The sequence below is a fragment of the Pinus tabuliformis genome, chromosome X (genome assembly GCF_031772625.1).
Source record: "Pinus tabuliformis cultivar Carrire ecotype Pingquan chromosome X, CPIR1, whole genome shotgun sequence".
Classification (NCBI taxonomy): Eukaryota; Viridiplantae; Streptophyta; class Pinopsida; order Pinales; family Pinaceae; genus Pinus; species Pinus tabuliformis.
The window spans coordinates 389,766,479-389,782,387 of NC_142308.1; the positions used below are offsets into that span (position 1 = coordinate 389,766,479).

General features: G+C 38.5%; 1 protein-coding gene across 2 annotated transcripts in view; it reads left to right on the plus strand.

The window, feature by feature from the left end:
- LOC149140175 (protein IQ-DOMAIN 9-like) overlaps window positions 1–15,909 on the plus strand; it is a 91,685-nt gene that overhangs the window by 13,891 nt on the left and 61,885 nt on the right. For both annotated transcript variants that reach the window (XM_089448821.1, XM_089448820.1), the window contains exon 2: window positions 9,331–9,457. In XM_089448821.1, the coding sequence (XP_089304947.1) occupies window positions 9,374–9,457 (84 nt within the window). In that variant the 5' untranslated portion in view covers window positions 9,331–9,373. The remainder of the gene's footprint in view (window positions 1–9,330; window positions 9,458–15,909) is intronic.

Sequence of the window (15,909 nt, forward strand, 5' to 3'; positions counted from 1 at the left end):
TTGCTGCAATAGGGATTCTGGGTTTAAGGAATTTTCACATGGTATCAGAGCAGTATAGGTGAGACAAGAAGAGCAGTGCTAGAGAACCCAACGCTGAGTAGAAAAGGAAATCGAAATAGCTGCAGGAGGCAGCAGTTCGAATCCCCAGAGGGATTGTGCAGTCCAAGCCAGGGGGCTAAATTTTCGAGGAAAGTCTTTCTTTGAGTGAGTCGACAAAGAGGAAGGGCTTCCAGATTGAAATCTTGCCATGGCAGAGGGAGTAGCGCTGAGCTCAATGTGAGGAAGAGCTGGTGGGACACAGTTTTTCAGCACGCTGATTGCTGGGCTAAAAGACATCAGAAGAGAGGAGAAGCACAACGAGGGAATTTTTCCTCAGTAGACTTCCCGCCAAAAACTCTGTTTTCTTATTTCCTGAGCAACAATAGTAAGAAGCAAATAGGAGCAGTTTGACTTTTTTGTGGCAAAGATGGCAACCAGTGGGCTGAGAGCTTAGGACAGGTAGGATGGAGCATCCAACTACGTCATCTGGAAGGCAAGGATGTCATTCCTTCTAGATGAGCGTTCTCTTAAGACCTATGTTGACAACCTGGTGGCTGTGCTTGCAAATGCAGATCCGCTGAAGAAATACCAGGCAGAAATGGCGAAGGCCAAGAGGATGATCCTTGATGGAGTAAAGGATCACATGGTTTGTCATGTCACTACCAGAGGGATTGTTAAGGAGATGTGGGATGCCTTGGCAACGCTGTATCAGGGATCTTCCGAGCAGTGGAAGATGTACTTAGAGCAAAAATAGAGATTTGCACAAATGCAGAAAGGGGAGCGCATAGCTCTGTTCCTCACGAAGCTTCAAGAGACGCAAGACGAGTTAGTAGCTATGGGGTCTACACCTTAAGGGTTCGAGTTAGTAAGACTGCCCTAAATTCTGTTTATGAAGATTGGCAAGTCTTTGTCCAGAGTATCCTGGGTAGGGCGACTTTGCCAAATTGGGATGAGATGTGGGCAACTCTTAAGCAAGAGGAGCTGAGGAGAGATCTAGTCAAGTGCAAGCTTGACGGAAGCAACAATAGTGGGTCGAAGCCCAAGGAGGAGGAAGAGAATGCAACCCTTGCATCCAAGGGGTAGCAGGAGTAGCGAAAGAGGAAGAAGGACGTCTCAAAGATCAAATGCTTTAGGTGTGGTGAAATGGGTCACTACGCAACATAGTGTCCTCTCAGGAAGAAGGACAAAGATGAGAAGCACAATCCGAAGGCTGCACCTGCGAAGATTGAGGAGGAGGAGTTTGCCATGACAGCCGAGATACCTTTAGGAGGGAGGTGGGCTGATTTAGAGCTGTAGTTCAAAAGAGCTACATATGGGCAGGATCCTTGAGAAGCCCACCTCTTGGATCAATTCCTTGCTACGGGAGCCCAAATTAGAAGTAGCAGGATGGACCAGTGTCAGTTGGTACAAAGGAGTGTTGGATAGACAGATGCAGTGGCTAAAACACCAAGTCTGAGCAATGTAGTGCAGAATTGCAACAATGCAGGGAGGCACAGTGCAGTAGCAGCAACAACGTAGTGGCTTCAGAGGGATAGCGTGGGACTAGCAGCAATCAAATCTTCAGCATCGAGATGCATCTATGCTGAACACTTGTTCAGATTTTGGGATGTTTTTCAGTTGCAGTGTAGATGAAGTGTTAGTAGTGGCAGTGCTAGCAGCAACACATATGCAACACTTGAGAGGGAGCTGTAGTACGGATGTAGTGTTGACAGTGGCAGTGTCAGCAACAGTACAGTTGCAACAACAACACAATAGTTGGTGGACAGCATGTCAGACATCAACATCGCAGAGGACGATGTTATGAAGTCAGGGTGATGCTTTAGTGGGAGGCATTGCTAGAGCACATTCCTTGCTAAGAGGGAGTGTTGATTTCTGGTAGCATCGGATGTGATCTAAGTCTGAAATTTTGTAGGGAAGCTTGGGCACATGTATTCCAAAGAACCCAGAAAGCATTTTGGGAAATTCCACTAGGAGTCAGTTTTATTAAAATAATTAATTATTTTTAATGAGACCCTAAGTCTAAACTTAGGAAATTAAAATAATTAATGGTTATTAATCTAACTGTCGGTGTAACTTCTAGAAGAAGACGAGGTTCAAGCATAAATGATCTTAGCCATTGATTAGCTTCTAATCTGGGCCTTTGAATGTCAATGAGAAGATTATTTAAGGAGGCTTGAGTGTCATTTGGAAGACACATAGAGAGTTGATCAGTCATATCAAATTGCTGAAGCTAGAGCAACACAATGATTTTGTAGTGATCACACAGAGAGGGGCAGAGAGTGTTTTGGCTGGAGGATCTTCTCCGGAGCCAAGAATACTCAACAGAGAGGCAGAGAGACACACAGAGGAGGCAACGCAGTTGGCAGAGAGGGTGACGTAGAGCCAGGAAGGGCTCATGCAAGACCCATGCAAAGCAGCGCAGAAGCCTTCCACGCAGAGGTCCGAAATTTGGTGAGGAGGCTGACGTTCTGAGCCGGGAGGGCTGGAATCAACTCCAAAGAGAAAATCGATCCCAGCAGAGGTGATGCAGTGCTTTAGAGGTTGACGTAGGCCCAAGCAGGGGCAGCACAGAAGTAGCCGGGGAACTCGTTGGTTTAGCTGCCAGATCAACCGGAAATTGCAGTGTAGAGTGAGGTAATCTCACTAATTTCTTTTGCCGAGTGATATTCTCTGTACTGGATTGCTAGCAAGGCATCCAGAGGTTGTATTTAGAAATAAATTCTGCTTAATAATAAAAACCCTAAGATTTGCTGCATCGGTTTTCCTGCATTGGGTTTTTCCGGGGACGTTTGTCCAAAAATAACTACGTCACTTGTGTTGTATCTTTCTCTGTTGTTTAGTTTCTTGTTTCGGCATATTATTTTTGTTGTAGGCTGCAGTGTATGTATTTCAATGTTTGCTGTAGAAGACTGCAAATAACTTGTTCATGTAAATTAACAATTAGGAGAAATATCAGTAGTAGCTGCAGTAGGGATTCCGAGTTTAAGGAATTTTCACACTTGGTTCATGCACCTTTGATCGCACTTCATCATTTCGGTGGTCCCTTGAACCTTCATTATCATCGATATCTGCTTCATTATCATCATCAAAACTTGAGGAGGGTGAACTGTCCTTGGAGCTTTAAATATTTTATTGTTGAAATTTGGTACCGGAGGACAGGTGGTTCCCTAAGGCTTTGATCTTTGGCCTAGGGAAAAGTGTCCAAAAGAATTTAATTTTTCTCCTAAAGTGACTTTATAATTTTTATAAAGTTAAATCTAATTTAAAAGTGACTTTAAGTGATAAAGTTACTAAAATCTAATTTTAAAGTGACTTTTATAAAGTCAATAAAAAATTAGAAAGGAAAAGTGACTTTGGAAATAAATGACTAAATGGGTCTTTATTAAAGTGGGTGAATTAAAAAATAGAAAGTGAGATTTAAATGAGCATTTAATCTCAGCCATAGATCTCAATCTATTTCAGCCATTGGATTTAGGGATCACCCAAAAGTCACTTAGGGTTAGATTAAAGGAGGAAAAGGAGGAAAAGGTCATTCATTCTTTCATGAGTAGATTGGGAGAAGGAGAGCAAGAGAGCAAGAGAGATTTCTGAGCAGGGAGGAGAAGGAGATAGCAGCTTGGCACACATTCCAAGGCAGCAGTTGAGCAGATTTGTACAGCTGATTCAGCACACAATGAAAGGCAAATTTTGGCATGATTTTCGAGGAGTGGTTTGCACAACAATTGAGGAGTAGTTTGGTGGTTTTTCTGCACGCAAAACGAGGGCCGTACAATGCATTTATTGCAGGCCGTACAACACATTTATTGCAGTCCGTACAACGCATTTAATGCTGGCCGTAAAGCAGCATTTAATGCTGAAAGTGGGCACGAAAGTCGAGGAGGCCGTATAGCATTTATTGCTGTCCTGTTTGCTGTAATTTCCTGATTGCTGTGAGGCACGGGAAAAGAGATAAGTTGTAAATTTGCTTGCTGATTATTTTGCTGAATATTTCTCACTGTAAAAAGGCAATTTTCAGAAATAAAGAAGAGCTCTCGAACTGGTTTTCCCCAAGAGTTGTAGGGGGTTTTTCCAGGGTCACCTTGACCAAAAATCTGTGTTTAAATGTGTTTTAATGGCTGTTTGTAACTGCTGAATTTTATTTCTGCATTTTCCAGTATTCTGTAAAATTTCCAGAATTTGTGTTTTCAACAAAATTTTATTTTTTCAGTGTTAAATGTATGGATATGGGAATGAGCATTTAACTATATGGGAGAAATAAGGTGAAACTGAAAACCGGGGTGGGAAAACAGAAATTTCTACATTTATTGGTTGCTCACTCAAAATTTTGGATTTAGTAAATAATCATCTCTATCTGTATTGTGACAGAAGTTGAAACCTTGGTTGTTGAAATGTGTTGTGAAGATACCATCAAGGTCATAATACTTCCTTGCCACTTTAGATTTGAGGGTAAAACTCTTCAACTTATGAGCCTAAGTCTTGAAAACTGCATGGTCTTCGTATCTCTGACAAAATGTGTGAAAACTGCTCTTCTTTCCTTGGCCAACCAATTTATAGTGAATTGGAGCAAGTTCTCTGTATACTTAATATCGAAAGTTCCTATGATCAAGTTTCAACACATTTTGTTTTCTGGACTTTTCTGGTGTCAATTCCATATGGCTGAATGTATGTCCATAATTCCCTTCAAGGCTTGCTTAGCCTATCTTTGATCCTCAGGGAATTGTAATTCTTATCAAGTTGGAAGAATGTGAAAGCAAACTTTCCATTCACCATGTGAAGTACTTTTTATAATGTTCTGCTCATATTTTAGGGTACTGGTATTGTACGGGCAGACTCTCTATATTATTTTCCCTTGCTTAGAGTCAGGCCTGGGAAATTCAGGGCATATAAAAGTGCATATACTATATAGGAGACCATAAGAAAGAGTTGAGTCTATGGTAAGTCCTAGAACTGCTTAAGTATTGTTATCACTAATGATTTGAGCCCAGGAACATTTTAATGCCATCATGCACTATGTATTTGTCAGGGAAAACATATAAATGATAGAATTTACTGCTTTTTTTCCCAAACACCTAGCACAACAGAAATATGGTATCCTTATAAGGTTTCTTGAATTTAGGAACCTCATATGACTCTTTTCTTACAAATTTCTTCAAAGGTTGCTCCTACCAAAAATTGACTTCTCTTATGGGATTGGCATACACAACAAATTAATTTGAAACCCATTCAAAAGAGAAACCAAACTTAAGGCTAGCCTTTAGGCAACCACAACATACTTGTGATAATTTCCTTAATTAAACTGCATAAAATTCTCCCAATGTTAGAGATGATAGTTCAGTCATCAGGGATAAACCATTTTGCAGACCACTGTACCCACTCTCTGCATTGGATAACCTCTGGAAGAGCAACCTCTTGAATCAACCCCGATGTCCATAATTTCTAGTTCTCCTATGTGATTGGCTGCATTTGCTACTGTACCAACTCTTTGCATGGCATAACCTCTGGATGGGCAACTGCTGGAATCAATCCCGATGTTCATAATTTCTAGTTCTCCTACATGCTTGGTTGCAATCCTTCCAAATTTATGGTTGTAGGTGTTTTCTTCGTTGGCCATCTGGGAGTTCCAAGGCACCCCCAAGGTCATTGGCCTCCATGTACCAATCTCTAGTACATTTCCAAGAAATAAATCTTCTATTGCAACATGGAAGGAAACAGTTGGATTGGGGCTGCCTTTGATGTTGGCATCAACATACTGTCCACTTTGGTGGTGATGTTGAGCTCCTGTGCTGCTGTCAATCCATGGGGAATATCTGTTGCTTGGGATGGAAACACAGGCAGCTCTTCATTCCTTTTAATCTTTACTCTCTAGTATCTACACTCTTCTCTTGATGATGCAGTTCTTGGGATGAACCTCTGGATGGAGCCTCTGACACTCTGCTTTCCAATGTTTGCTCAACTTGCAATGCTTGCAAAACTTCTTTGCGCTACATGGACTCCTTGACATGCTCTTCTTTACCATGTGCCTCTATGTTTCTAGTTGCCTTGGGAAAATCTTTTGCCATTCTTCTTTTGAAAACAATTAGGCTTGTGGCACGTGGCTTGCTTCTATTGGCAAGATACCTCAAGATGGCCTTTCTTCCCAATGAAGAAACACACCTTGGAATACCAACAACTGGCAATCCCATGGCCCTAAGTCTTAATTTATATGTTGGCTGCCCCAAAAATTTGTTTTGCAGCACTTAACATATATATCATGCTTCACTATATCCCTCCACAATATCTTTCACTGGGCACCCCGTAATTGCTCCATATCTGTCATATCTGATGGTTATATCCTTGTTGTTTACAGATCAAACTTGTAACTGCTGCTACAAGTATTTTTCCCTCATGTTTTCCTTAGCTCGGTGTGCTGGGCAGTGCTGTTTCAAGGTTAATCAGACCTGTAATGTGCTCATAAGAACATCATTCGCTTTAGGAATGAAACCATCTATGATATGCTAGCCATGACAGGTATAGACGATACTATTCTAGTGAGGGCACCTCTTTGCTCACTATCTCCCAACAAGCATGCAAGGATGGTTTTGTCTGTTGACAGTTCTTCCAAATGTATGGCTGTAGGTGTTTTCTTTGTTGGCTTGAGAGGGTAAAGTGCCTGTGCAGCCTACGAACCAAATGGTGATGTGAAGCTGCCTAGCGATTGTGAGCCAGAAATGTTGCTGCAGTCAAAGGAGGCTGAAAATCAGAAAAGGCTCCCTCTGATTGTTTGACTTGAAGTGACTCCTCCAAGTGAAGTGGTTCAAACTGCTGGAGCTGAGTGTAAAAGGGGCTGAAGCAAGAGTGGTGGGGTGCTTGAGGGGCACATCCCTGGTGAAGTATGAAGCCTGTGGAGTTTCCTTGATCAGTTCCAACCATAATATTTTTTTCCTGAGAGGTTACCCTTAATTGGAAATTACAGAATTAGAGATAAGTTTGTAGGTATATAATAGATATATCTTGGCATGAGTTAAACATTTATAAGAAGTTAAGAACACAAGGATACACAAACTAGACCTGTTTAACAAATGTTAGGCACAACTCAAATCCTAAAACAACTGCTAGTAGAAAATCAGAGTATAAAAATACCTATTGGGCATAAAACCAAACCCCAGAATAGTAAATCAGATTGTTGGTCATAATTAATGTAGGTTTGGATGACATATCCGATTGCTTGGTAAGCATGGTTAGATCTCTGCCCTTGCCACAACTTTTGATATATATAAATCAGGTGACACGGTGTAAAAATTGTGAGTTGGTTTATGTGCTGGACATGAAACTGTTGGCTGTTGTCTTCAGAATCAGTTTGCATTTTAGAGAAAAGAAATTGGACTCTTCTAATCAGACCAGTGTTACCATTATTAGCTATTTATCGCTGTTATTGTGATATATCTTGGAAAAATCTCAATGGGGATAATCACCATAAATTATCACAGTAATTTCAATATTTATTACGATAATATAGAAATTATTGCTCTTTCTTTGTCAACATCACTTTATAACCAGATTCTTGTGCTTTTAACCCCCACTTTGCAAAAGAGAGTTAGGGGATTGAGATTTGAGGGTACTGTGACAATTTTCCATCAAGCAAACAAGGGAAAATCTGTTGTTTTCATTACCATGATTCATCTCATGACATACGTTTATTTTTGTTTTGATGTGATTTTGTATCATCCTCTCAGGACTTGACTCAGGACAGATATCGTATTTCAGTATCGATATGGGATGTGCCACCTGACATCTCATACATCTTACATGTCAGTTTTAATTTCATATTCATGTAACCATGTATTTGTTTGATGTTATTGTTGCTTATATCTTTAAGAAGTGAAAAAATGATTATTTTTGAATTTTTTATGTTTCCTGATATTTTCACTGATATTGCTGATAAGTTATATGATAAATGCTGCATGCAACGTTTTAATTCAATCACTAAGAATAAGAAACATGAGGAAAGTTACTGACTGTAAAGTACAGATGAAACAAGTCACTATCAAGAAGTTACGCTACAGGAATGCCAATTTCTGGGCACTCAACAACATCTATCTCTCTATACTTTTTTATATGTCAAGTTTGACATGCTCTAAAGTTTCTGTTCCGCACCCCTCTTGAAACCTTTCTTCCTCACAAGCTCAGAGACACAATGATGGCATTGATACCACATTATATGTAATAGAATACACATGCATGAGATAAGGCACTGGCATACAATTGAAGGAAGAATCTCAACTCACCTCCATTTCTTTGTGTCACACAATAAATTAATAACATATAAATATAATGCAAAATTGTTTAAAACTTGGTCAGTAAAGACGAAAATATCTTTTCAGCTTTCCTAGCATAGATTCTCCTATCTTAAAATAACTTTTATGGATCTTTAGCTTTTCTTGCTTTCATGGTTTTTCTATTGCTGTATATATGTTTGCTTCTAAAGTATGTTGTAAGTACTCTATTTTAAAACTTGTCTTTCTACAAATTGGGCATGAAATATTTGAATGAACCCAAACACCATGATGCAATTGAGGTGGGAAGATAATATTACAAAGTTTAGTGGTTGAATGCATCGTGAATCTGTGTATGCCATAATAACTTATTTGAATCCAATTATATATCTTGTAATGCATCTAGTCAATGTCTTGACATATATTCCTTGCGCTTACCCTCCTCACTCTGCTAGTCAGGGGTCCAAACTGCAAGGATGTTAGAGTTGAGAAACCTAAGCTAGTTTAAAGTTAGCTTGACTCACATTCTAATAATGATCTCATAGAGCCAAATTCTCTAGATCCATGATGACTAATTCCCAAAAAACATAAGAATCCCACATGATGGATTCACGCCATGGAGCTTTAAATGTGCTTGAATGTCTTGTCTAGTTCATTTCATCAAAAGAGAAAAGATTTTGTAACTTGTGCTTTGGTTAGATGTAACTAACACATTCTCCATGGGCAATCAGACAGCTCAACTTGGACATTTCAGTATTCTTTCTATTCCAACAATAAGGAGCAACAAAATGTTAATGAAGGCATCATTCATCTCAATTAGGATCATGAGAAATTATTGATGCTTAGAAATATAAAACAGATACACTCTTGTATTTCATTTCATATGCGTTTTGGCTTGGCATTGTTCAACTTCCTTGTTTCTTGATGATTGAAGACACAATAACTTGCGCAAACTAGATGTAATATTATATTTTCAGTTTAAAAATGTGTGTACCCATTATTTATGGAATGACATTTAGTGCTTTCTTTTTCTTGGCAGGTTTTAAGTGGCTGCATGTGAATGCTAATTGAAAAACTATACAATGGGAGGCTCCAGAAAGTGGTTCAAGACATTAGTTACTAAAAATAGTTCAACAAAAAAAACGCCACCCAACAACCAAGATGATGTAAGTCACCTTTGTTTTTGACATAAATCTTATATTGCATTGAAGAACAATATGATTACATCGGAGATAGCATTGAACGGTTGCGTAGGAAATATTCGAATTGACTTCCTCTCCTAGTATTGGTGGGATAAATAGTTCTTGTTTATTACAAGATTGACTAATATTTCTGCAAATATATATGCAACATTGAGTAATAAATGATTGATATGAAATTGATGATTTTACAATGAGACTCTTGAATCTTGATGGAATACTTATATGCATTGACCAAGCATGAGGTAAAAGGGTGCGTGACCCTTGACTTTTCATTAACCTAATTATTATTATTATTATTATTTTGTCTTTGGTTGTGGAAGGTCATCTTGATTCGATTCTAGATTTGTTTTTGAATATTTTAAGGTTTGTTTATAGTGGGAATATGAAATTTCTGAGTTCTTTTATCACCATATCTTAACATTAAGTCTTCATGACTATAATTATTGTTGAAATTCAATTGAAAGCTAGAATTTTTTATCATGATAATTACTTGTGACTGATATATGTGTTTACTTTTAGCATTCTCTTCATTCAATTATGTCATCAAGAAATTATACATTTAATTATGCAATAAAGTAAAAATCGCAGTGCACAAAAGACAATAAACACCAGAAGTTAGGCCAGAGGCTAGGGCAAAACCTACAAGGGGAAAACCCAGCAATCCTTTCCTTATAGAATCTTTGTCAACAAGAGTGATCCAAATCATAAACGAACTGACCAGTAGACCAATTACCCAACTGCCAAGTCAGTCCCCCATCAAGCAACATTTGTCCACAAGTCTGTCCATAAGATATGCCACATGTCTGTCATACATCTGATCACAATGGTCCACATGTCTATCCTTAATATTGCCTTAGAAACTTCACACAGCTCCCCTTAGAGATTTCGCAAAGCCTTCCTTACAAAACTTCGCATAGCCTGTAATATTGCCTCAGAAACAGCATACAAACTGCCTCAGAAATATCCTTTATTCTGCCTTAGGTAATTCACTTAACTACAGAAGAATGTGCCTCAGTTAACTCCGAATTTTCCTTTCTCAGATAGATGTGCGAATTGCTTACCAAAAGGCACATTGATGATGCCAATATATAGTGGTTTCCTTGTCTGAAAAGGTGCCTTTAAGCGCTGAGCCGACTTGCTATCAGGTGGGCCGACTTGGTCAACTTGGGGATACCAAAACATACTTTAAAAATATGATTTTTCTTTCTTTTAATATGTCCAAATGGGACATGATATATATATATATATATGGATTCAAATAAATTCTTTTTGACTCTTTACAACATCATAATGATAAATTATAAAGACTGGACCTAGTTACAATTTCAACAGTCCCTCTTAACTAGGGAGGTATTCATAATGACTTATTGAAACATTCCCAAGTTGAAGACCTCTATAAGAAACGATCCAGATTGATAAGCATTATTGATGATAACATCATCATAACCAACATTGTCAAAATACCAAGGCCTTGACAAGTAAGCTCTATCGCTTCACTTGATCAGAGCACAACGCTGGGAGGCATTTAGTAGGACACCACACTACCTCTCTGAGGCACATACTCCACCTAGGTTCACCAGAGTATGTCCTCCACAGGACCATTTCCTACTTTTTTTTCAACAGAATAAAATGACAATCTTCCATTAATTAAAAAATGAGAGAGTGTTACATTTACAAAATTGCTCTTCCATGAAGCCTCATTTCACTGATGAATAAAAAGCTGAAATGTCTCCTACTTGTCACAAGGAAATGTCGGTCTACTAGACCATTCTTTCATCGGGTCAATGTACTTGGCTTGAGATGTTAATCCTAATTGTCATAGTACATGACTCAAGAATGTCTATCCAAGATGCTTATCCAATCCACCATTCTCCCTATCCGTGTCCATGTACTTGACTTACGGCTGTTAGTCCTAGCCATAGTACATGACACATGGAAAACTAGGTGTCCATCCTCACTCCCTAACCTGGGAGGAGTAATCCACAAGCCCACGATTGTCTGGGAAGTACTCATACTTCCTTTACATCAGCCATCTGTTCATCCGTGGAGATCTGTTGCAGCTTCTCGGCTCCTGTCTGCACCATGTCTCGATCATAATGTGTTTCGACCTTCCATGAAAAACTAGGTTCTCTGACAATTTTCGTATAGCTTAGATCATTGTCAAATCCAACATACCATCAAATATTTTACGGAGCCAAACTGCTCCATAGCTAACTACATAAATTGCCATATCTTCTTTCTCCGCAGTGCTTAGTGCAACGGAATCTTGCTTCATGCTCTTCCAAGAAACCATACTAGAACCTATGTAGAAGCATCCATCAGTAGTATCTCTACTCATCATCATCCCTGCCAGCCCAATCAATGTATCCTTGAATCTAATGTATCAGGGAACCAATCAGTTACCGATACAATGATGGATCAATAATATCAAAACTCCTCAACTTTTGTTAATAGATGTTGCCATAGGTCTTCAATCCATCATTCCAAACCTTTTGGAAGATCACATGCTTCCCTTCTCAGGTCTCAAGTGGTAGTGTATCAATCCAAGATCCTTCAAGTCAAATTCTGCTTCAGCTCCCTCTGAAGGCAATACCCTATCCTTTAGCTCAGGAATCCCTCTTTCGTTAGAAACAAGTTATTGAGATCATTCTTCAATCATGAGCCTCCTTTTTCATGTCATTCAAAAATATGAGGTAACTATTTCAACTGAGGCCATCGCCCTATCATAATTCTCTTCCTCTTAGTGGGAGAGCCTTCTTGTTTCCAAGCTGCTATCGGCTGCATGCTTGACTTCTCTTACAAACAATCCAGATATATACTTTCAGTTTCTTGCTCCATCTGAACTTGGTTCTTCTTTTAGTACATATCGGGAAAGTTGTCTTTGCTTGATTTTTTAGTTCTTTCATCTGCTGCCAATGTCTGAGCAGCCCTTGATATCAACCTGCAATCCTCACTAGGAGGTCATGGAAGATCAAATACCATTAACCAAAGTTCATAGACAAGAGATTATCCAAAGTTAAAGACAATAACAATAGCAGTAATTAAAGAGAGATTATAAAATACTTGTCTTTTTACAAAATTCAGTTCTCTCTTGCTATTGGACTTCTTGCATTCAACTTCATCGTCCTTGTCTTTAGCATCAACATGATGTCATATCCTTCTCGCAAAAGCTAGGGTTTTGTCTTTATAGCAGAAACTATCATTCTGAGGGTACAAACCCTAGAGCTTTCTTGTTTGAACCTTCGATAGGCTTCTTAGACCAACATACTTGATTGTAGCTTGATAAATCAAGACTTTTCCTTTCAGCCTCTTCTCAGCTTTCTAGGGTTTTTGTAAACCCTAGGCTCCCAAACCAAGTACATATGGCATTGATACTTTAGAAGTTCAGATTCTCTTGGTAACTCATCATCTTTTAGTCCAAAATCCTGTATGTGATTCCTGTAGCAGATCTAGCATTCCATACAATGTGTGTAGCCTTCTAAAAGCACACATCCTTGAGATCATCATTGCTTTGTCAAACTTATTTGTGAGCGACTTATCTTCCTTCTTTAACCTTAAAGAAGAATTCGGCTCCTTTTTCATTGAACACTTACAGATTCTTGAACAATCCATAAGATCTTCACACTTTCCTCTCAAGTCTTACGAATAGGATTGCAAGAAAATATCTTTTGACACTGTTCTCTGCCAAGTCTCCATGATACACTCGAATGTAGTGATGCCATAAGTCTTAGTGCATTGATGGACTTGTTGAGGAACATGCTTTGTATAGAACAGATTTCGTCCTTCTCAAACTTGTCATGGAATTAGGCTCTTCTTTTGAGCAGAGTGTCCTTTATAACGTTACTGATTGAGAAAAGTATAGTACAACGATGGTTGTATGGATGGCAATGATTGTACAGCATGGCTGGCTATTGTTGTATGATATGGTGGCTGAAGCACGGATGGCTATTGAAGTATGGATGGTTGTTGGTTGATTTATGATGGTTGCAAGGAAGATTGTTTGTATGACTTTGCACATTAGTTTGCCTGATGCCTAAATTGAGATCTGATACCACTAAATTGTATAAACCTGGTTGGTGTATTGCAACAGCTATACTTTATGACTGGCATTTGTCGTATAGTACAACGATGGTTGTATGGATGGCAGTGATTGTACAGCATGGCTGATATGGTGGCTAAAGTACAGATGGCTATTGAAGTGTGGAACCTGGTTGGCTGATTTATGATGGTTGTAACTTGCAAGGAAGATTGGTTGTATGACTTGTACATTAGTTTGCCTGATGCCTAAATCTAGCTCTGATACTACTAAAGTGTATAAACCTGAGGCATGTTTGTAAAAGTTCCAAATTCGAATAACATGTAAAACATAAACATAGATGAATAATTGAATGAATAATGACCTTGGCATTTATAGGCCTTATGGTGACCTTTTATGTAAAGGAATGTCCTTATTTGATACACCTGTTAATGATAACATTTTCTAGGTTCTGCAGATGTATATTACATTACTAATGATGTTATTTTATATACATAATAGCTTGCATCTTGGTCCCCTTTCTCGTCCTCAGCTGACAGCACTAACAGGGATTGCCATCCTCTCTCTCCTCTATTCAACTCTGACTTTTTCAGTGTCTAGCATTTTTATTGTATCTGTTCCTTATCTTATTCTCTTTCAGCTAGATTTTTAGCTTTGAGTTACTAACTTGCTCTTAGATCTTTACATCTTTTTTTTTGCATTACTAGGAGATGCCTTCACATCCCTATTTTGTACTTGTGCCAGATGTAATATCTTAGTCCCTTGGACCTACTTTTTGTGGTCATTTGTTGGACTTTAATAAAATTGTCTTATCTTATCTAGCTAGTGTGTTACAAAAATAAGTTTGTACGATTTGATGTAAATTTATGATCATATTTTCTAATCTGTTTGTTTTTTTGTAATTTTTGTAATTATCTGTTGGTATATATTATATAATATTGATATCTATTGAGGTTGTACACACTAGCTTTAATTCTTTGGTACTTCATAGACTAGCATTTTAAGGACAGAATATTAATAAACCTTCTAAGGGGACATGCCCCTGACACTCCATGGACTTGGGGACTTCATTATGGATGTCCCCTGCCATCCCTGGTATGCTCCTGGTACTTGAAGACCTCATTGGAGACATCCCTTGCAGAAATAGGATGCCCCTAATACTTGGGGGTACTCCAGGATGGCCCTTTAGGTGTATGTCATAAAACACATACAAAAAACAAAGCTTAATTTTTTTTTTCTTTAAAGCAAGGCAAGCTTCCCATCAACCTCTCCCTGCCTTTTTCTTCTCTTATAAGTTTCCCAAATCGTAACTTTAGACACTAGTTTGGGCGCATTAAGAAGGTTGAAGTTGCATTTCTGTGAACAACAAGCGTTCAAAGGTAGAAAGGTTGGACAGCAGGGATATTCTACTAGTTCATCAATCTTTTAAGCTTTTTTGTTTCATTAGCTGTAAAAATTAGAACATCAATTAGATTTGAACTAGAGGTTGTCTGTCTTGACATTCCCTATGATGTTGATAGTTACCTGTATCACATATATGCAAAAGACCAAGCAGAGGCTGTGTGAGTATGATCAGTGGTTCGAGCCTTGTTCCATTTCTTTTTTGTTATTTTTTGGTTTGACAGTCTGTTAGCATGAATTTTTACGCCTTAGGAGCTGATATGAACTTTGAAACCAGCTGCAAAAATCAGCGAACATATAAGGGAATCTGCCCTATGTCTCATTGGCAAATCTTCTTCTCCATTTGGGCTGGTGCTTGCCAACCTCAGGGAGGTGTCCCTAATGATTGTACCTATTGGTCTAGCCTCTATATCTTCAATAAAAGACTCAAAAAACAAGAAGATAAAGGATGTTTGACCAGCAAGATAGTGGCCAAACAAGTATGTAAAAATTCATAAATTTAATGTGTGGAATAGTCCTTGTAATTGAACTCTAATATAGAAAAATAATGCAGGAATAAAGTGTACTTAAGTGGCTAATTGTCCCAAATAAACAGCCGAAAACTCTTAATAATTTGCACAAGATAACATTGAATCAAACAAACCACAGTGAGTAGATCAAAACTGACTTTATTCTGCGAGAGCCAAAACGTTGGCTGCACCAAGATGACTTTTAAAGAACTCGAGACAATGATTTCTAGACACAGTACCAAGAGCTAGAAAAGAGAGAGAAAAATAATGGAGAGAAGAAAGTATGACGGCTTGTTCTTGCTCAAGACAACTCAACTTGGAAGGATGGCCTTCCAATTGCTTAAATAATAATTCCTTGACTATTTCGACCTAAGATTAGGAGAGGTCGAATGGTTATTATTGAGTCTTAGCTTGCTTGACTGGAGAAAATTTGAGTTCACCGATCCGTTATCGGAGTTAACATGAGATTA